Source organism: Salvelinus fontinalis, chromosome 7 (assembly GCF_029448725.1).
Source record: "Salvelinus fontinalis isolate EN_2023a chromosome 7, ASM2944872v1, whole genome shotgun sequence".
Lineage (NCBI taxonomy): Eukaryota > Metazoa > Chordata > Actinopteri > Salmoniformes > Salmonidae > Salvelinus > Salvelinus fontinalis.
The window spans coordinates 20,944,297-20,966,398 of record NC_074671.1 but is presented as its reverse complement, the minus strand read 5'-3'; the positions used below and the strand labels follow the sequence as shown (position 1 = coordinate 20,966,398).

Below are 22,102 nucleotides of genomic sequence, written 5' to 3'. Positions count from 1 at the left end.
CCCAGCTCCACTTGTTTGTCTTTGGATCCTCGTAACACTTAAACTGCCGGGCCTCACTACCCCCGTACTACACCAATGAACAGCCATTTTGACTGCAACATTCTAACAGATTAATTGTTCAGCAGTCTATGGCTTGGCGGCAGAAGCTGTTAAGGAGACTTTTGGTACTAGACTTGGCACTCCGGTATCGCTTGCCATGCGGTAGCAGAGAAAACAGTCTATGACTTGGGTGACTGGAGTCTGACAATTTTTGGGGCTTTCCTCTGACACCGCCTAGTATATAGGTCCTGGATGGCAGGAAGGTTGGCCCCAGTGATGTACTGACATAGTAGAGACATAATCCTGATTTTATGTATGCAGTAAAATACAATTAAGGCATGTGATGTATCAGAAATTGTGTAATATAATTGTCAACCTAAAATATTGCCATATAATTATAAATACAGTTTATATGGTTTTATACACTTTCTGTATATATAGCCTTAAAATATATGTAAACAGACCATAAATGTTTCAATTTAAATGTTTGGGAAAGTTGTGAGTGCTATTATATGATACAATATCAGTACTTTTACAACTTGTCTACAGTAAGTCCTATCATCAACTGATTTTAGCCAACGTGTGGATTGAGTGCATTCTTTGAATGGAATGTTGGCATGTTGGCATTTAATTTGAAAAAATGAACAGAATCATTGATCTAAAACTGGTGACTAGCTAGCTAACAAACATAGATGCGGTAATGAGGTAAATCGAACTCGACCAAAACAATGGAATTGCCATGGAAACGCGTGGGGGTAAGATCCCGAGTCTCATTGCCATCCAGCAAAACTTTCCCACATTTAGTCTATTGTTTATATGTGTATTTCATGTTGAGGTAGAAATCGGAGTATAATGCTTGTATGGATGTCAACCCCAACACATGTTCATGTCATCGTTGCCAATCAACTGCAATACAGTTAAAAACAAATTTGACTACCACCAGCGATTTCTTTATGCTAACCAGTTTATGCGAGCGGGAGTAAGCATTTAGCAGTCACTTCTTCACAACTTGAAAATGCACAACTTCTACATGTTATGCAGCGAAAACAGTCAAATATATCCAAATCGGACTTAAGTAACCACATTCTGGGCCTGTTAAAATACATAAATCACGACGGAGTTGACGAATATCTACTTCGTTAGATCCGATTTCATAAATGTGTGCCAATCTGGTCAATGGAACGTCTGCGTTTACCGCATCTATACCGTGCAGATAAATGTCTGACCTTTATCCCACCTTAGATGGCTCATGTCTATTCTAGTTATTTAGAAAAAGTCAAGGACTAATTGCTGTGCACAATATCCATAGTAAACGCTGATGACTGTTGAACTGCTAAAGCTAACATTGGACTGTTCACATCTCTTTATTCGTCATCCTCTTCTATAAAACCTAACCTCACCTGGTTCCCCTCCACAGGGCCTCCTCTCTCCTTACCATGTCACTCGTTATGGCTTCCCAGAGGACTGCAAAGTGGTGGCATTCACTGGGGATAACCCAGGTAAGAGCTTTATCATGCTCTGATGCTGTCTTTGGCAGGGGCCTCTGTTTTCTATTTTCCGTCATCTGGCCACTGGGTGGCAGTAGCACTGTACTGACTGCATTGATCTGCTCTAGTGATCCTCCTCCGCGCCTCCACTCCTCCTATCCTACACATGGATGTTGTGTAGATTCTAATGAGAGTGCATGGCGGCGGTGGTCACATGTTCGCCCTCCTCCCAGGCAGCTTGATATAAGCCTGATGAACGGAGAGAAGAGCTGGCCGCTCGCCAAACAAGCAGCATTGGTTTAAAGGGATAGTTTGGGATTTTGGCAATGAAGCTCTTTATATACTTCCCCAGAGTCAGATGAACTTGTGGATACAATTTTATGTCTCTGCGTCCAGTATGAAGGAAGTTAGAGATAGTTTTGCGAGCCAATGCTAACTAGTTTAGCACAATGACTGGACATTTTTGGGTACAGCTCATTGCCAAAATCCCAAACTATGCCTTTAAGACTATCGCCATGCGACTTGTGCCGTGTGCTGCCCGTGTCTGTAGACTAGAGGTGGTGACTCTGTGCTTTTTCAATTAAATGCCGCGGCGGCCAGCTGAACGTAAACAGTGAAACAAGCCTAGACCGCTCTCCTCTCCGCTAGTCCGCTCAGCAGTGACATCTGCATGAAAGGGGCTTTACGACCAATTAAAAGGCGGGCGACGCCCAGACGGTGGTTGTGTGAGGGAGTTTGGCACAGTCGGTTAAGATTGAGCTCTTTCAGCACAGCTCGGGTTGAGCAGCCAAACAATAGCCAATGGACTAATTGATACCGTTTTGAAATTGCCTGGATATAATGAAATATTATCAATGGTGTGATACAGTAGATGAAGGGGAGGCAGGATACATAAGGAGTTGGTTATGAATCCATAGACAGTGAGATGGCTGTCTTCAAATTTATACTAGTTGATCATTGTAATAATTGATTAGGCTAGGTGATTAGTGCAGGGCTTATGCTAAGATTTGAAGAGCCAAGGTGCATTCAGTAATTTAATTCAAATTGTTTGTTTATTGATATGTAGATAAGAGTATCATTAATAGTTATCATGTATGTAAAAAACTCACTTTAATTCATTTTCTGAGATATGAAGGGACAGAAGTATTGAGGTAAACTAGATGTCCATGACCGCTGTGTCTTGCCTAAACAAGCCCTCATATTTTCATCCAGATTTGAGAATGATTTAGTAGCTCAGGAAGGTATATGGATTGTATTTATTCTACACCCTAATACATAAAGATGTCGACTTATCAATATATTTATACTACTACATTCCAATAAATCATCGCAGCAAACCATTTTTTAAGGTCAATGACAGATATGAAATTCTCAAAATTATTCTTAAGCTTCAGACTTGAACGCCGGTGAAGAATTGAAATGAGAATCCAGTCCGAGGGCCATTTTTCTTGGGACTGTCGTCCTTTCAGGGGCCTGCGTGTGTATGCGTCACAGCACGGGAAAGATTGATTTAACGCTCTATGCAAGGTCACCAAGAAATCCAATAGACTGGAATTAATAAGTCTTTCCACCAGGTCCACCATCTGAAGCCCCCAAAATTAAAACATGTAAAAGATCTGCCCAGCAACTCCCAACTCAAAAGCATAAAGTTGGGATTTGTTATGGGCCATACCTGAATACCTCGTTATGGGCCATACCTGTATATCTCGTTATGGGCCATACCTGTATACCTTATTATGGGTAATACCTGTATACCTTGTTATAGGCCGTACCTGTATACCTTGTTATGGGCCATACCTGTATACCTTGTTATGGGCCATACCTGTATACCTTGTTGTCCATACAGAACAATGACAATACACAGTATATACACCCCATAGGATAACCCTTTTTGGTTCAAGGTAGAACTCTTTTGGGTTCCATGTAGAACCCTCTGTCGAAAGGGTTCTACATGGAACTCAAGAGGTTCTACCTGCAACCAAAAGGGTTTTACATGGAACCAAAAGGGGTTCTTAAGGGTTTTCCAATGCGGACAGCCAATGAACCCTTTTTGGTTTCAGATTGCACCTTTTAATCTAAGAGTGTACCTTAGGTCACACTCTGTGGATGGAATTAAAATTAAACGCCTCAATACGGTACTGCATGTTCAGTGACTCAAGTAGATCTGAGAGAGTCTATGTTGTGCAGACGCATCCCATTTTAAAGGACCAAGGCAAGAGAGATGAATGGAACGTGGGCTAAAGGGAACTAGACTTTCTTACTGGCTTTCATTCTTCAATTAGTGTGTTTCAAGTCTGAATGCTGTTTTGTTTTCTTATTCCAGGGTCCCTGGCTGGGATGAGGTTACAGGAAGGAGACATAGCCGTAAGACCTTTCATCTTTCTTTCTTTTTTTCTGCACAAGCACAATACATTATATCATAGCCAATTAAAGGATATAGGGCTCAAATGTTATCAAGTTGCAGTTCAGTGCTTAAAGAGGTACAGAACTTTTACTTCTGAGGCTACTCAGAAATTACCTCATTGGACACAAGGGCACACCTCCCCAGACCCATGAGCAAGGATGTTGTGGTGTTAGGAGATAAGAAATTGATTAATATTATTGAGGTGAACAATTTGTAACTAAACTTCCATACAGCCTCTTTAGCTGTAGCTTTAGAGTAATATGGTGCAAGGAAGCCATGTTAAGGACCACATGGAGGTTACATGGCATTAAATCATTCATGCTAAGAGGTCCACCGTTGTCCGACGAGGAGCAATTTCAAGCTGTTTTCATCATCAAATGGAACACTTGGTAGAATCAACGCATTAAACGCATCACAGCGCTCGCCTTGAACTTCACCTAAATGAGGGAATCACACGTTTCGAGATGCGCTTTGACTACCGGCTTCCAAACCTACAACCAAATATAATTCACTTACTCTAATCAGATTTTGTTTTGCATGTCTTCACTTAAAGGCTTATTGCAGTCAAAAATGTGATTTCCTGTGTTTTATATATATTTCCACACTAAGAGATTGGAATAATACTGTGAAATTGTGCGATGGAGTTTTGGCCTGTCTGGTGACATCACCAGGTGGTAAATTAGTTAATAGATAATAAGAAAAGTTCAACCAAAGTTCCAATCCTCTGCCAATAACAGCTAGTTTTAAATTTTTCTCTCCCCGCTCAGATCACTCCCAGACAGTCCTAGCAAAATCCTTGCTTGAGAAAGTGCTCTTTACTAAGAAGCAACCCACTGGGTAAAAACTGGTTGAATCAACGTTGTTTCCACGTCATTTAAACCCAAAAAATGTAATGTGATGACATTGAATCCATGTGGAAAACTGATTGGATTTGAAAAAAAGTAATCAACGTCATAGCCGCGGGAAGTAGGGGTGCTGAGGTTGCTGCAGCACCCCTGATAAATCACAATGAAAAAAAATGAATATTACTGTTGTAATTTATTTTTTACCAAATTATTTCACTTGCCATTTAAAGATGCATTTTGCGGAAATCGCTCTGCCATTTGCTGGTTGCAAATTGTTTTATAGTTTGCCTAATTTCAGTTTGTGACAAAACAAGCAAGTATAGTGTAGAGAATCATTGTACCATCTAAACCGCTGTGAAAAATTATTTCCCAAAATATTTTATTTTCAGCTTTTTGAAACTTTGGGTGGTGTACAATTCTTGATAAACATGAGAAACTGTTGAGTGTGAAAAACCCAGCAGAATTGCAGTTCTTGACACATTCACTTTCTGAATGGCACACATAAACAATACATGTCCCAATTGTCTCAAGGCTTAAAAATCAAAGGATTTTCTTTTGCAATTTAGTTTTTAAAAAAGCGCACAAAAGAATTACCAAAAAACACAGCTGCCAGACATGAAAGGAAGTATTGCTTAAGCAAGACATGGGACAAGAATAGAGCAACAGTGACAGTTACAACAACAGTAAGCGTTCGTAGTCAGTGTTCACAGTCAGTCTCTGTCCAGGCGGTCCAGAAACAGACCCCAAACCTCGAGATATCTGCTGGAGGAGTTGGTCCTGAAAAAAAGTATATTTTACAAGTTAATGGTGTTAATCCTTTCTGCTAACCATCTATGGAAGCAAGGGGAGGTGGGTGACTTCCATTCTGTGAGGATATTGTTTTTTGCAGCCACCATTCCAAACATCAGAGCTTGTTGTTCCTCATAGGACGATCCTAGAACAGACTCTGAGCAGCCAAAGAGAGCGAGTTCTGCGTCAGGGTCAATGGCCCTCTCATATACCTTTTGAATACCAATCAAAGATTTTCCTAAAAAAATTATTAAGTAGGGGGCAGAGCCAAAAAAGATGAGTTAATGAACCCTCTGAGGCTTTACATTTGTCACATAGTGTCACACAGTGGGGGAGACCTGGGGTCTTTGGTTTTGGAGTAGTGAAGTCTATGCCTGACTATGTATTGTATCAATTGATATCTGGCATTGACGGAACAGGAGTGAATTCTAGACAGGGCTTCTCCCCATAGATCATCTGAGATCTCAATATTTTATTCTTTACCCCAGGTCTCCATGAGATGACTAGTAGAGGCCTTTATGTATTTGGAGAAAAGGGTGACAAACTGTAAGATGAGGTGTGTTGAGTTGGGAGGGCGATGTAACAAATCATAAAACGAATATTGTACAGGGAGGATGTCAACATTTAGAATTTTCCCTTTGATGTAGTGTCTGTTAAAAATCTTTCTTTAACCTGTCTCCTCCTCTTCACCTACACGGATTGAAGTGGATTTAACAAGTCACATCAAAAAGGATCATAGCTTTCACCTGGTCAGTCTGTCATTTTAAGAGCAGGTGTTCCTAATGTTTTGTACACTCAGGTATATTTTATATAAGTGGTTATATAACTTGTTCCTCCTTCCGTCTTCCTTTCTTCCTCACTCCCAGGTGAGTCTTGGCACTAGCGACACAGTCTTCCTGTGGATCAAAGAGCCGAGGCCCACAGTGGAAGGACACATCTTTTGCAACCCAGTGGACCGCACCTCCTATATGGCTTTGATATGGTAAACACCTCCCACACTACCCCCACATCTTCAGAAACAAAGTAGTTCCCCCACAGTTCACATGAGAATGGTATACATTTAACAAATGGCGAAGAAGCGCCACTTCCCGTCACAATAGATCTAGAGCCAATACGCTCTGAGAAGTTACATAAACAGAAACAGACCATGGATGTTGCAGTAGGTCTATAGAGTAGGGTTTAGACTAAGCCTATAGACTCAGTTCTCTTAGTGAAGTATCATTTATTGAACAACTTAGCTCTTTCTCTGAGGCATTCAGGTACAGTGCATTCGGAAAGTATTCAGACCCCTTGACTTTTTTCACATTCTGTTACGTTAGTCTTATTCTAAAATGTATTAAATCATTTTTTCCCTCATCAATCTACACACAATACCCCATCATGATGAAGCAAAAACAGGTTTTTAGACATTTTTGCACATAAGAAGAAAAAAAAAATGAAATATCACATTCACATAAGTATTCAGACCCTTTACTCTGTAGTTTGTTGAAGCACGTTTGGCAGCGATTACAGTCTTGCGTCTCCTTGGGTATGACGCTACAAGCTTTGCACACCTGTATTTGGGGAGTTTCTCCCATTCTTCTCTGCAGATCCTCTCAAGCTCTGTCAGGTTGGATGGGGAGCGTCACTGCACAGCTATTTTCAGGTCTCTCCAGAGATGTTCGATCGGGTTCAAGTCCGGGCTCTGGCTGGGCCACTCAAGGACATTCTGAAGCCACTCCTGCATTGTCTTGGCTGTGTGCTTAAGGTCATTGTCCTGTTGGAAGATGAACCTTCGCCCCAGTCTGAGGTCCTGAGTGCTCTGGAGCAGGTTTTTATTAAGGATCTCTCTGTACATTGTTCCGTTCATCTTTCCCTCGATCCTGACTAGTTTCCCAGTCCCTGCCACTGAAAGACACCTTAACAGCATCATGCTTCACCGTAGGGATGGTGCCAGGTTTCCTCCAGACGTGACGCTTGGCATTCAGGCCACAGAGTTCAATCTTGGTTTCATCAGACCAGATAATCTTGTTTCTCATGGTATGAGAGTCTTTAGGTGCCTTTTGGCAAACTCTAAGTGGGCTGCCGACCCTTTTACTGAGGAGTGGCTTCCATCTGGCCACTCTACCATAAAGACCTGATTGGTGGAGTGCTGCAGAGATGGTTGCCCTTCTGGAAGGTTCTCCCATCTCCACAGAGGAACTCTGGAGCTCTGTTAGAGTGACCATCAGGTTCTTGCTCACCTCCCTGACCAAAGCCCTTCTCCCCTGATTGCTCAGTTTGGCCGGGAGGCCAGTGCTAGGAAGAGTCTCCATTTAAGAATGATGGAGGCCACTGTGTTCTTGGGGACCTTCAGTGCTGGTACCCTTCCCCAGATCTGTGCCTCGACACAAACTTGTCCCGGGGGCTCTACCGACAATTCCTTTGACCTCATGGCTTGATTTTTTCTCTGACATGCACTGCCAACTGTGGGACCTTATATAGACAGGTGTGTGCCTTTCCAAATCATGTCCAATCAATTGATTTACCACAGGTAGACTCCAAGTTGTAGAAACTGAGCTCATTTTCAAGTCTCATAGCAAAGGGTCTGAATACTTATGTAAATAAGGTATTTTTATTTTAAATACATTTTTCGCCTTGTTTATGGGGTATTGTGTGTAGATTGATGAGGAAAAATAATAATTGAATACATTTTAGAATAAGGCTGTAACAAAATGTGGGGGAAAGTCAAAGGGTCTGAATACTTTCTGAATGCAGCGTACATGATACATGACAAAGATTATTTCCACTGTACTACAACTGATCTGGTGATAAAAGCATGTTCTAAATGGCATAGATGTTCTGAATGTAGTGAACAAGGTTATTATAGTAAACGAAAACGTAAATGAAATTGAAAACTGATCATGAAACAACAGTTTAGTAAAGTGAAATGAAATAATTAACAAACCCATTTGAAAAACGAAAACTATACTGAAACTATTATTTAACTAAAGCAACCGACTGTAGACGAAGGCGAGGAGTGAAGTCGGGGGAGGTGCGTCTGCGACAGCTGAAAGTCGGACACTAATGTGCTTCAGATCAACATGGCACGTCACAAACTGAAATGATAATATAATATTATGTGTGTACATTGTACAATCAATTAGTAAGAAAGATCCTCAAATATCAAATGTATTTGTATATATCCACTGCACTTTCACGTGGGTCAAACAAAAACACCCAAATGATTGGTTGACAATCGAGCCTCACAATGCAGGTGATGGATGAAGGTAGTCGGCAGAAACTTGCAGTCGACTACAGTCAAAATTTCATGATCTCTGATCACAAGATTTTTGTAAAGTTCATGCAGTCAACATGTAGGCGGAAGTCAGAACATTTTTATCCCCAAAATGGAACACACTTTGAAAGCAAGACTTTGGTCTCACACAGTCACACAGAGTATCTGCGCATGTGCATGGGTGCGCTTCACTCTACTACAAAGTGGTAGCTACGGGAACAAAACTGCAGAGACATTTAGCTTCACGCTTCAACACTCCTGGTTGTTGTGGAAATGTACCCACTATTACTGTTTACTTGGTGCGTCTACGTCATCTCTTTGAGTCTAGCTTTAAAACTAACCTTAACCTATGATCTGACCAATCATCTTTACTGATCCACAGTGGCAAGAAGTGACATCCCAAAAACACATACATGTCTCCTAGCCTCCCACGCTACTTTATTACATTTAAACATTTTTGTTGTAATTTTTACCCCCCTTTTTCGTGATTATGATCTTGTCTCTTAGCTGCAACTCCCCAACGGGCTGGGGCGGGGCAAAGGTCGAGTCATGCGTCCTCCGAAACATGACCCGTCATGCCTTACTTAACACCTATTCGCTTAACCCAGAAGTCAGCTGCACCCTTGTGTTGTAGGAAACACCGTTCAACTGGCGCCCGAAGTCAGCCTGCAGGCGCCCGGCCTGCACTAGAGCACGATGAGCCAAGTAAAGCACCCCCGGCCAAACCCTCCCCTAACCCGGGCTACACTGGGCCAAACCCTCCCCCAACCCGGACGACACTGGGCCAAACCCTCCCCCAACCCGGACGACACTGGGCCAAACCCTCCCCTAACCCGGACGACACTGGGCCAATTGTGCACCGCCATATGGGACTCCTGGTCGGGCCGGTTGTGACACAGCCTGGGATCCAACCCCAGGCTGGAGTGACGCGCAACACTGCGATGCAGTGCCTTAGACTGCTGCGCCACTCAGGAGGCCCTTTATGTCCCTAACATTCAATTAAAACTGAAACTAAATAATATAAAAATGAAATATCCGTTTTAATAAAACTTCAACTAAATAAAAACTAGTAAAGTGGATCTGAAAACTTAATCGTAAATAACAAAACGAGTGGAAATAAAGACTAATATAAAAACACAATAACCTTGGTACCTAATGCTAACGATCGTTATGTGGCATTGACATTTAATTGAATTCCTTGAGTCTTTGTTGAACTATAACTCTGTCACATACAGTCCTACACAAATTTGCCACTTGTCATTGTGCCACTGGTAACCTTGCACAAACACACGCACACACACACACCAAGTGACAATAACATATTTTCTAATCATTATCTTCTGTCTGTATGACTCCTGTTCCATAATGTTTTAATCTACAGTAAAATAGAGTATTATAAAATAAGTGGTTTTACTCATAATAGCTGAAACACAAAGGAGATTAAAATCGGGAAGGATGCTCAGGCTTTTACTGTAGATAGCTTGCTTTGAATTCAATTATACTCAATGATGGTATGTCAGCCCAGGTAAATCTGTGTGTGCGTGTGTGTACACGTGTGCCTCCTGCCAGCTATAAGAATGGCTCCCTGACCAGAGAGAGGATCAGAAACAAGTGTGCTGGAGGGTCATGGGAAGTCTTCTCCTCGGTCCTGAGGACTACACCAATAGGGAATGACGGGAACATAGGTGATGATGTCAAACATGTTGTATCTATCACTAGATTTGTTTTAGTCATCAAGTTGGATTGATTTAAAGACTGTAGGCCCCAGATTTATTCAGATAATGGCATGGTTTTCAGATAACGGCTTGATTTTTTTGATGTGATGCTGACTGATTCTGAATGGGCTGGCATCTAACGTTCTCTCCCAGGGATTTATTTTGATGCCATGGAAATCACGCCGTCTGCAGTCGGAGTTCACCGATTTGACAAAGAAAATACGAAGGTCAGTGCAAAGACTCTGCTGTGTACTGAAGGAAGTCAATTTATGGATGGGATTCTATTTGCAATTCATACGAAAAACTGGAAACGGTAGTTCTCTGTGTTGTTTCCATCTAAATGAAAAGATGTACAAGCACATAAGTAATTCATAAGTAAGAGATTAATGCGTGTAGTGTTATCGATTAATGTTTTATTGACCAATGAATGGTTTCAAAACAGCAACCGGAGCCCTTGTCCAAGACACACAAAGATAAGTCACGCAAGGCTACAGTATCGCTGTCACCCGCTTTTCCTTATCCTTGTGAACTCCTTCAACGGGGCGGTGAAGCCGGAGGATTAGGAGACGTCATACAGGGTGATGTGAGGGGAGAGGTCAGAGGGGGTGGGGACTTAGCCCGGTGGGAATGAGGCTCTCCATTCCCCCAGTCAAAGAAAGTTCTGTAAGGGCAGGAATCTCCCATCTACTCCCCTGCTCCTTTGCCTGCGTTCCCAAAGCCTCTCTTTGTGTTCCCCTTCCCTGTCGTCCCGCTCAGGTAGCCGGCTTCTCCGCCCAGGGGGAAATCCGAGCCCTGGTTGAGGGACAGTTCCTGGCAAAGAGGGTCCACGCCGAAAAGCTGGGTTATAAGATCAGTGAGTGGATGCTGTTCCTTTCTCCTCTCTCTTTCTCCTCTCTTTCTCGTAGTAATTTTTTGCTTCCCTCCTAACTCATTATTGTACATTGACTTTCTCTCTCTCTTTTCTTATCTTCTACTCGCTCTTTCTTTTTCCCTGGCATTTCCTTCATCTATCTTCTCTTCATCTTACTCACTCACTCACACTCACACACACACACACTTACTTATCTCTGTCCCTCTCTCTCCACAGTGGTCAGTATCAGTAGTCTTTTAGCATAGTGGCTGGATGCAGTTTCACTCAAAAACCCCCGGAAGGGAACAGAATGCCTCAAAGATATTGAAGCATGAGGACTGAATAGGCTACCCCTCGCACTCACTTATCACAGCTATTTGGCAGACTCAATTTTGGCTCTATATTGGTCCAGAATATTAGTGATGAATCAAAGGCTGTGATTTTGCCTTGAGGACCTCGTATCGAGCAGCAGATAGTTTTTTTTATCCCCCCGTAATAGAAGTCCATTATTGCAGTCAAATTTGCTGAAGGAGAAAAAGAACAGAGTAATATTGTGATCCGTTAGGATATTTCTACTAACTGCTACTGTATGGATCTTGGCAGATGATGCTAGTTCAATTAAAGCACATTGACTACTGCCAAGGCGGATATTTTAAATTAGTCCATGAGGGATCTGTTTGTCTGTTGCCTTCATATAAAGCAAGCAGTTTGGTCCATCTGTCATCATTGGAATCACTCTGGGCAACATTGCTATTTCTCAATGCATCCTTCCAAAACCATTGCAAAATGAAATGCTCAAATGTATCCTTTTTCAGAGCCTACCAGGTTAGATAGCTACTGTAGACAGGCAAGTTTGTGCATCGATTGATGCTGATTTCTCTTATGACGTTTGGGGCTGGTCCTGTGTGTGTGTACGTGCGAGCGTGTGCGCGTGTGTAGTCTGGCCCAAACTGTGCCAAGACTAAGCTGAAATCTCACTCACTCGTCACCGAAGGTCAACATTCTGCCAGAGAATTTAACTTCAAATAAGACACTCACTGGCCATCAATAGTAATGAATAATGTATTCACATACTGACAGATCACTCTTTATTAAAAGGAAACCCTCTTATTGACACTATAGGTCTTTTTTAACAGTATTTGAGTGTGGGAAATGCAACTCAACTATATATTGTGTTCTTTGTTGTCCTAGAATGACCTATCAGACAAAGTAAGTTAAACTGATTTAATTCTATAGATTTAGCTACACACAGAGAGTGTCAAGGGATGATCCTGGAGAGGCGAAGCAGGTACGGGTAGTCAAAATGTAATATGGAACGAGACATGAACAGCGCCAGCACACGGGTAACACAGACAAATAACAATCACAATATGGAACAATGCGGACACAGGAAACACAACCAAGGAACAGACAGATATGCAGAGTGTAATCAACAAAGTGAATGAGTCCAGGTGAGTCCAATGAGCGCAGCTGCGTGTATTGTTGGTAACAGGAGTGTATGATGACAGGTAGCCTGGCGCCCTCGAGCGCCAGGGAGCGGGAGCAGGCGTGACAGAGAGAGGTTATGTTATATCCACCTCAAATGGAATATTATGAACGAGCATGTTGTTGCTTTACATCCTGGAGAAGTGATTTGCTGCTGACTGGGACTCCCGGGTTACAGTTTATTAAAGAACACTGTGTTCTGCTCTCTCTCTCTGGTCCTCCCTCTTCTCTCTTTCCCTCTCTGTACTCTCATTCACTCTCTTTCTTTCTCTCTCCCCTCCCTCTCATGTCCCTTCCTCTTCTCTCTCTCCTCCTCTCATGTCCCTTCCTCTCTTCTCTCTCTCTCCTCTCATGTCCCTTCCTCTCTTCTCTCTCTCTCTCCTCTCATGTCCCTTCCTCTCTTCTCTCTCTCTCTCCTCTCATGTCCCTTCCTCTCTTCTCTCTCTCTCCCTCATGTCCCTTCCTCTCTTCTCTCTCTCTCCTCTCATGTCCCTTCCTCTCTTCTCTCGCTCCTCCTCCTCATGTCTCTTCCTCCCTTCTCTCTCCTCCTCAATTTCTCTTCTCTCTCCTCATGTCTCTTCTTCTCTTCTCTCTCCTCATGTCTTTTCCTCTCCTCATGTCCCTTCCCTTCCTCTCTTTCTCCCCTTCCTCTCATGTCCCTCCATCTTCTCTCTCTCGCTCCCTTCTTGAATCTGTTCTTTAAATCGAGTGACTACTTCACCCCGACCGCTAGTCATCTTGTAAGCTTGTAGATTTATGTCCAGCTCAGCACTGACCAGTTTTCTCTCTAAAGGATATGGATTAATCACAGAAAAAGGAGAGGAGAGGACTGACTTAAATGTCACTTCTGACCTCAAGTAAAGCAAATGATTGTGAAGATGATGACAGGGAAGTAAAGCAAATGATTGTGAAGATGATGACAGGGAAGTAAAGCAAATGATTGTGAAGATGATGACAGGGAAGTAAAGCAAATGATTGTGAAGATGATGACAGGGGTAGTGATGATAATGGTGGTGGTGGCAGTGATGATGATAATGGTGGTGGTGGCAGTGATTATAATGGTGGTAGTGATGATAATGGTGGCGGTGGTGCTGCTGCTTTTGATGACAGTGGTAATGATAATAGTGGTAATGATAATATTAGATATGAATGGTGATGATGATGTCAATCTAATCTAATCAATTATGCCTAGGGAATATCTTCTTCATACAGTCTCTTTAAGGGCCTTTATAAATGAATCCCCCTGACCGCTAAGGAACATTGATTATCCAGCCAGACATGGTGTTCTCCTTGAATTATTTACTTCCTCCTTCGATCCAGCCATCCTGTTCCTACCATGTATCCCCCTCTTTTCTTCTCCCCCTGCTTCTTGTCTTTGATACGTTCCAGCCAATGGGAGGAAGGCATTGGGTACTTAAAAGAGGACAAGCCACTGAGGAAACATCGATAGAGTGGATGGATATTATCAACATGCATCCTTCCTTCCTTGAAGAAATCCCTGATCTAGCATTGCTGGATTGGTGAAAGCTATGTGATAAAACTCAATCAATCAATGAAATGTACTTATAAAGCCCTTTTTACATCAGCAGATGTCACAAAGTGCTTATACAGAACCAGCCATAAACCCCAAACAGCAAGCAATGCAGATGTAGAAGCACAATGGCTAGGAAAAACTCCCTAGAAAGGCACAAACCTAGGAAGAAACCTAGAGAGGAACCAGGCTCTGGAGGGGTGGCCAGTCCTCTTCTGGCTGTGCCGGGTGGAGATTATAAGAATACATGGCCATTAAGGCCAGATCGTTCTTCAAGATGTTCAAACATTCATAGATGACCAGCAGGGTCAAATAATAATCACAGTGGTTGTAGAGGGTGCAGCAGGTCAGTACATCAGGAGTAAATGTCTAGTTTGCTTTTCATAGCCGAGCACTGTTGTTTACGCCTATCTATTTGTGTTACAGTAAGTCAGTGATAACTTCAAGGAAAGGAGGAAGGAACGATGTGTTAAGGTATTCAGTTATAGCCTTCATGTTTTGTTGTGGCACATTCCTTTAAGATGATGTCCTCCATCAGGAATAGCTATACAAGTTACGATGTGTAGTGTAGTGCTTTGACAGCATATAGCTTCATTTTATGAAGAATAGTGGCTATTATTTTTATACACCGGAGCCTTTCTTTCAAGACAAACACGGATTCTGTCATCATCTGTAACGCCATGTAGGCTACTGTTGTAGTGTTACAGCGCTGCACTGTACTTACTGACAGATGTACAATTCTCATGCAACTCAAGTGATTGTTCGATCTAGCACCTCTATTTGGAAATTATATTTGCCGTTTTTTTCCCCACAGAACGTTTTACTCTGGGTTGGGTCTTTAGTCTTAGAGTGCATGCTTGTGTGTGTGTGTGTGTGTGTGTGTGTGTGTGTGTGTGTGTGTGTGCTTGTGGGTCTGTGTGCGTCAGTGCGTGGGCACACATGCGCGCATACGTATGCAATTGAGGATGCATGTGCCTTTATTCCTTTATGAGGATGCATGTACCTTTAAGATAGATAGATAGATATACACTACATGACATGACCAAAAGTATGTGGACACCTCAAGAATTGCATTTGGTGAAAGGTTCGGCACACGCATACTCAGGCTGACTGGCTCTTGTTCAGGCAAATGAGAAATAAGTGCACTCAGGCTATCCGGAAGGACAAAAGTTAGTTACTTTAAGGAGCAGAAGTTCTGGAAAACGGTTAAAGGCCTGGAGAATAAACCCTCCTCCTCACAGCTGCCCATGTCCCTTAAAGTTAATGATGTGGTTGTTACTGACAAGAAGCACATGGCTGAGCTCTTTAATCACCACTTCATTAAGTCAGGATTCCTATTTGACTCAACCATGCCTCCTTGCCCGTCCAACATTTACTCATCTCCCACCCCTTCTAATGCGACTATCCCTGATGCTTCTCCCTCTTTTTGCCCCTGCCCCGCAACAAAGTTTCTCCCTGCAGGCAGTCACTGAGTCTGACGTGATAAGGGGCTCCTTAAACTTGACCCCAAAAAAACATCTGGGTCAGATGGTTTAGACCCTTTCTTCTTTAAGGTTGCTGCCCCTATCATCGCCAAGCCTATCTCTGACCTTTTTAACCTGTCTCTCCTTTCTGGGGAGGTTCCCATTTCTTGGAAGGCAGCCACTGTTCGTCCTTTATATAAATGGGGAGTTCAAGCTGATCCTAACTATTATAGGCCTATTTCTATTTTGCCCTGTTTATCAAAAGTGTTGGAAACTTGTCAATAATCAACTGACTGTCTTTCTTGATGTCTATAGTATTCTCTCTAGTATGCAATCTGGTTTCCGCTCAGGTTATGGATGTGTCACTGCAACCTTAAAGGTCCTCAATGTTGTCACCATTGCCCTTGATTCTAAGCAATATTGTGCTGCTATTTTTATTGACTTGGCCAAAGCTTTTCATACGGTGGACCATTCCATTATTGTGGAGTATTGGTGTCTCTGAGGGTCTTTTGCCTGGTTTACTACCCCTCTCAAAAAGTGCAGTGTATAAAGTCAGAAAATCTGCTGTCTCAGCCACTGCCTGTCACCAAGGGAGTACCCCAATGCTCAATCCTAGGCCCCACGCTCTTCTCAATTTATATAAACAACATAGCTCAGGCAGTAGGAAGCTCTCTCATCCATTTATATGCAGATGATACAGTCTTATACTTAGCTGGCCCCTCCCCGGATTTTGTGTTAAATGCTCTACAACAAAGCTTTCTGAGTGTCCAACAAGCTTTCTCTACCCTTAACATTGTTCTGAACACCTCCAAAACAAAGGTCATGTGGTTTGGGAGGAAGAATATACCTTTCCCCACAGGTGTGCTTACTACATCTGAGGGTTTAGAGCTTGAGGTAGTCACCTCATACAAGTACTTGGGAGTATGGCTAGACGGTACACTGTCCTTCTCTCAGCACATATCAAAGCTGCAGGCTAAAGTTAAATCTAGACTTGGTTTCCTCTGTCATAATCGCTCCTCTTTCACCCCAGCTGCCAAACTAACCCTGATTCAGATGACCATCCTACCCATGCTAGATTATGGAGACATACTCTATAGATCGGCAGGTAAGGGTGCTCTCGAGCAGCTAGATGTTCTTTACCATTCAGCCATCAGATTTGCCACCTATGCTCCTTATAGGACACATCACTGCACTCTATACTCCTCTGTAAACTGGTCATCTCTGTATACCCGCCGCAAGACCCACTGGTTGATGCTTATTTATAAAACCCTCTTAGGCCTCACTCCCCCCTATCTGAGATATCTACTGCAGCCCTCATCCTCCACATACAACACCCGTTCTGCCAGTCACATTCTGTTAAAGGTCCCGAAAGCACACACCTCCCTGGGTCACTCCTCTTTTCAGTTTGCTGCAGCTAACGACTGGAACGAGCTGCAACAAACACTCAAATGGGATAGTTTTATCTCAATCTCTTCATTCAAAGACTCAATCATGGACACACTTACTGACAGTTGTGGCTGCTTCGCGTGATGTATTGTTGTCTCTACCTTCTTGCCCTTTGTGCTGTTGTCTGTGCCCAATAATGTTTGTACCATGTTTTGTGCTCCTACCATGCTGTGTTGTCATGTGTTACTGTGTTGTCTCGCTTGTCATGGTGTGTGTTTTGTCCTATATTTATTTTTATTCCCATCCCCGCAGGAGGCCTTTTGCCTTTTGGTAGGCCGTCATTGTAAATAATAATTTGTTCTTAACTGACTTGCCTAGTTAAATAAAGGTTAATTAAAACAATAAACAAACCTGCTAGTCGAACATCTCATTTCAAAATCATGGGCATTAATATGGAGTTGGTCCCCCCTTTGCTGTTATAACAGCCGCCACTCTTCTGTGAAGGCTTTCCACTAGATGTGGGAACATTTCTGCGTGGACTTGTTTCCATTCAGCCATAAGAACATTAGTGAGGTCAGGCACTGATGTTGGGCGATTAGGCCTGGCTCGCAGTCGGGCGTTCCAATTCATCCCAAAGGCGTTCAATGGGGTTGAGGTCAGAGCTCTGTGCAGGCCAGTCAAGATCTTCCACACCGATCTCGACAAACCATTTCTGGACCTCGATTTATGCACGGGGGCATTGTCATGCTGGAACAGGAAAGGGCCTTCCTCAAACTGTTGCCACAAAGTTGGAAGCACAGAATCATCTAGAATGCCATTGCATACTGTAGTGTTAAGATTTCACTTCACTGGAGCTAAGGGGCCTAGCCCGATCCATGGAAAACAGCCCCAGACCATTAATCCTCCTCCATCAAACTTGACAGTTGGCACTATGCAATCGGGCAGGTAGTGTTTTCCTGGCATCCGCCAAACCCAGATTCGTCCATCGGACTGCCAGATAGTGAAGCGTAATTCATCACGCGTTTACACTGCTCCAGAGTCCAATGGTGGCGAGCTTTACACCACGCCAGCTGACGCTTGGCATTGTGCATGGTGATCTTAGGCTTGCTTGCGACTGATTCGCCATCAAAACCCATTTCATGAAGCGCCCGACGAACAGTTCTTGTGCTGAAGTTGCTTACAGAGTCAGTTTGGAACTCGGTAGTGAGTGTTGGAACCTAGGACAGATGTGCTTTTTACGCGCTATAGCACCCGGTGGTCCCGTTCTGTGAGCTTCTGTGGCCTACCACTTCGCGGCTGAGCCGCTGTTGCTCCTATACATTTCCACTTCACAATAACAACACTTACAGTTGATCGGGGCAGCTCTAGCAGGGCAGAATTTTGACAAACTGACTTGTTGGAAAGGTGGCATCCTATGACGGTGCCACGTTGAAAGTCACTGAGCTCGTCAATAAGGCCATTCTACTGCCAATATTTGCCTATGGAGATTGCATGGCTGTGTGCTTGAGTTTATACACCTTTCAACAATGGGTGTGGCTGAATTAGCCGAATCCACTAATTTGAAGGGGTGTCCACATACGTTTGTATATATAGTGTCCATGCACAAGGAATGCAAGCGGTTTTCATGAATATTTGATGAATGCAGATCTATACAGGTAGATCTTAATCAGATCCCTATGTGGTGAGCAGAGAGGAGTGGAGCGGGTGTTGTTTACATACAGTCACCGTACAGGCAGGAGAGCAGCAGGCATATAGGTGGGGGAACCCAGTGCCCTGCAAATGCCAGACTTAGTAACGCCCACTCTATGACAAGGGCCAAGGTCGTGTGTGTGTGTGAGAGAGAGGGAGAGAGAGTGTGTGTGTCTGTTTATGCAACAGTGTATTGATCTGTGAGAAGACCGGTGCAGTGAGGCAGAGTGTAACATGCTAAGGAAATGGATGTGCCAATACCTCACTGACAGGACATGGGTGTTTTCTGGTTTATGCTGTACTTTACCTGACTGAGATGCACTATTCAACATGTTCTACCCAATGACGCCCCAGGTGTTCCAAGATATTGGTGAGGAATGATTGTAGAAAATGTCATTATAGATTTTAGACTACACTTTTCCTCATAGTGTTACGGTGCTTCTAGCAACCCCTTGTCATAGATAAGAAATGCGCATGAAGAAAAACGTAAATGTATCTTCGTTATAGCCTGACATCAAAACAGATTTTGCCCAGGATTCCGTATGGTTTAACCAGGCTTACTCTCTTATGAGGTGGGGGGAAATCCCTACATCAAAACCCCTGCTGCTAGTGTCATTTTAGACGCTTTTTGGCGCTGAGCCTATTTTCCTTCTCCCCCTCTCTCCATACTTTGAGTTGCTTTATTTTCTACAGATCCGACCTTCAGTACGTCTCGTCATTGGGGGAGGCAAAACAAAGCAACAAATCAATTGGGGAAGGCATACTGGGGATCCATTTCATTCAGATTGACACCCCAAGGCTAACATCGGCCGGCGTGACTGTTTTTAATAGTGTACACGGGAGAGCCAATCCCGTCTCACCACAGTATATATTATAATAATGCTCCAGTAAAACCACCTGAAACAAAGATTGCTGAACAAATTTCAATTTCACGCTGTTAACACGTTTCATGTGGAGCCTTATGGAAATATATATATATATATATTGTAGTTATGTATTGCGTATTTGCATGAGTTTCGACACCCACGATGGGAAAGATGGCATGCAGTACAGGCTACTGTATAAATGGTCCCAGCATAAACGGAACATATGAGCTAATGAAGCCTTTCTAAGGCCTCTATAGATGTTTTAGAAATGATGCAGAAGTAAATGTCATGCTATACAAAAGGTTGCAAACACTTGTGCCACATTTGATCATAACACCCTTTGTGTAGTATAATCTATAGTGCTTATGAAGATTTTATGAATGCTCTATAAAGCCTTTGTTTGTTGTGGGACAGAGGAGTATGCTCCAGTAAGTCTGCATGTGTTGGACAGAGGAGCATGCTCCAGTAAGTCTGCATGTGTTGGACAGAGGAGTATGCTCCAGTAAGTCTTCATGTGTTGGACAGAGGAGTATGCTCCAGTAAGTCTGCATGTGTTGGACAGAGGAGTATGCTCCAGTAAGTCTGCATGTGTTGGACAGAGGAGTATGCTCCAGTAAGTCTGCATGTGTTGGACAGAGGAGCATGCTCCAGTAAGTCTGCATGTGTTGGACAGAGGAGTATGCTCCAGTAAGTCTGCATGTGTTGGACAGAGGAGCATGCTCCAGTAAGTCTGCATGTGTTGGACAGAGGAGCATGCTCCAGTAAGTCTGCATGTGTTGGACAGAGGAGCATGCTCCAGTAAGTCTGCATGTGTTGGACAGAGGAGTATGCTCCAGTAAGTCTGCATGTGTTGGACAGAGGAGTATGCTCCAGTAAGTATTCATGTGTTGGACAGAGGAGTATGCTCCAGTAAGTCTTTATATGTTGGACAGAGGAGTATGCTCCAGTAATACTTCAGTGTTGGACAGAGGAGTATGCTCCAGTAAGTCTTTATATGTTGGACAGAGGAGTATGCTCCAGTAAGTCTGCATGTGTTGGACAGAGGAGTATGCTCCAGTAAGTCTGCATGTGTTGGACAGAGGAGTATGCTCCAGTAAGTCTGCATGTGTTGGACAGAGGAGCATGCTCCAGTAAGTATTCATGTGTTGGACAGAGGAGTATGCTCCAGTAAGTCTTTATATGTTGGACAGAGGAGTATGCTCCAGTAATACTTCAGTGTTGGACAGAGGAGTATGCTCCAGTAAGTCTTTATATGTTGGACAGAGGAGTATGCTCCAGTAAGTCTGCATGTGTTGGACAGAGGAGCATGCTCCAGTAAGTCTTCATGTGTTGGACAGAGGAGTATTCTCCAGTAAGTCTGCATGTGTTGGACAGAGGAGCATGCTCCAGTAATACTTCAGTGTTGGACAGAGGAGTATGCTCCAGTAAGTCTTCATGTGTTGGACAGAGGAGTATGCTCCAGTAAGTCTGCATGTGTTGGACAGAGGAGTATGCTCCAGTAAGTCTGCATGTGTTGGACAGAGGAGTATGCTCCAGTAAGTCTGCATGTGTTGGACAGAGGAGTATGCTCCAGTAAGTCTTCATGTGTTGGACAGAGGAGTATGCTCCAGTAAGTCTTCATGTGTTGGACAGAGGAGTATGCTCCAGTAAGTATGTGTTGTTGGACAGAGGAGTATGCTCCAGTAAGTATTTGTGTTGCTGGACAGAGGAGTATGCTCCAGTAAGTATTTGTGTTGTTGGACAGAGGAGTATGCTACAGTAAGTCTTTATATGTTGCTGGACAGAGGAGGATGCTCCAGTAAGTCTTTATATGTTGCTGGACAGAGGAGTATGCTCCAGTAAGTCTTTATATGTTGTTGGACAGAGGAGTATGCTCCAGTAAGTCTTTATATGTTGTTGGACAGAAGAGCATGCTCCAGTAAGTCTTTATGTGTTGGACAAAGGAGTATGCTCCAGTAAGTCTTCATGTGTTGGACAGAGTAGTATGCTCCAGTAAGTCTTTATATGTTGTTGGACAGAAGAGCATGCTCCAGTAAGTCTTTATGTGTTGGACAAAGGAGTATGCTCCAGTAAGTCTTTATATGTTGTTGGACAGAAGAGCATGCTCCAGTAAGTCTTTATGTGTTGGACAAAGGAGTATGCTCCAGTAAGTCTTCATGTGTTGGACAGAGTAGTATGCTCCAGTAAGTCTTTATATGTTGTTGGACAGAGGAGTATGCTCCAGTAAGTATTTGTGTTGTTGGACAGAGGAGTATGCTCCAGTAAGTCTTTATATGTTGCTGGATAGAGGAGTATGC

General features: G+C 43.2%; 1 protein-coding gene across 3 annotated transcripts in view; it reads left to right on the top strand.

Annotated features, from left to right (window-relative positions):
- xylb (xylulokinase homolog (H. influenzae)) overlaps positions 1–22,102 on the top strand; it is a 133,117-nt gene that overhangs the window by 5,535 nt on the left and 105,480 nt on the right. For all 3 annotated transcript variants that reach the window (XM_055928642.1, XM_055928641.1, XM_055928643.1), the window contains 6 exons: positions 1,457–1,538; positions 3,850–3,890; positions 6,431–6,546; positions 10,390–10,505; positions 10,689–10,762; positions 11,292–11,388. In XM_055928642.1, the coding sequence (XP_055784617.1) occupies positions 1,457–1,538; positions 3,850–3,890; positions 6,431–6,546; positions 10,390–10,505; positions 10,689–10,762; positions 11,292–11,388 (526 nt within the window). The remainder of the gene's footprint in view (positions 1–1,456; positions 1,539–3,849; positions 3,891–6,430; positions 6,547–10,389; positions 10,506–10,688; positions 10,763–11,291; positions 11,389–22,102) is intronic.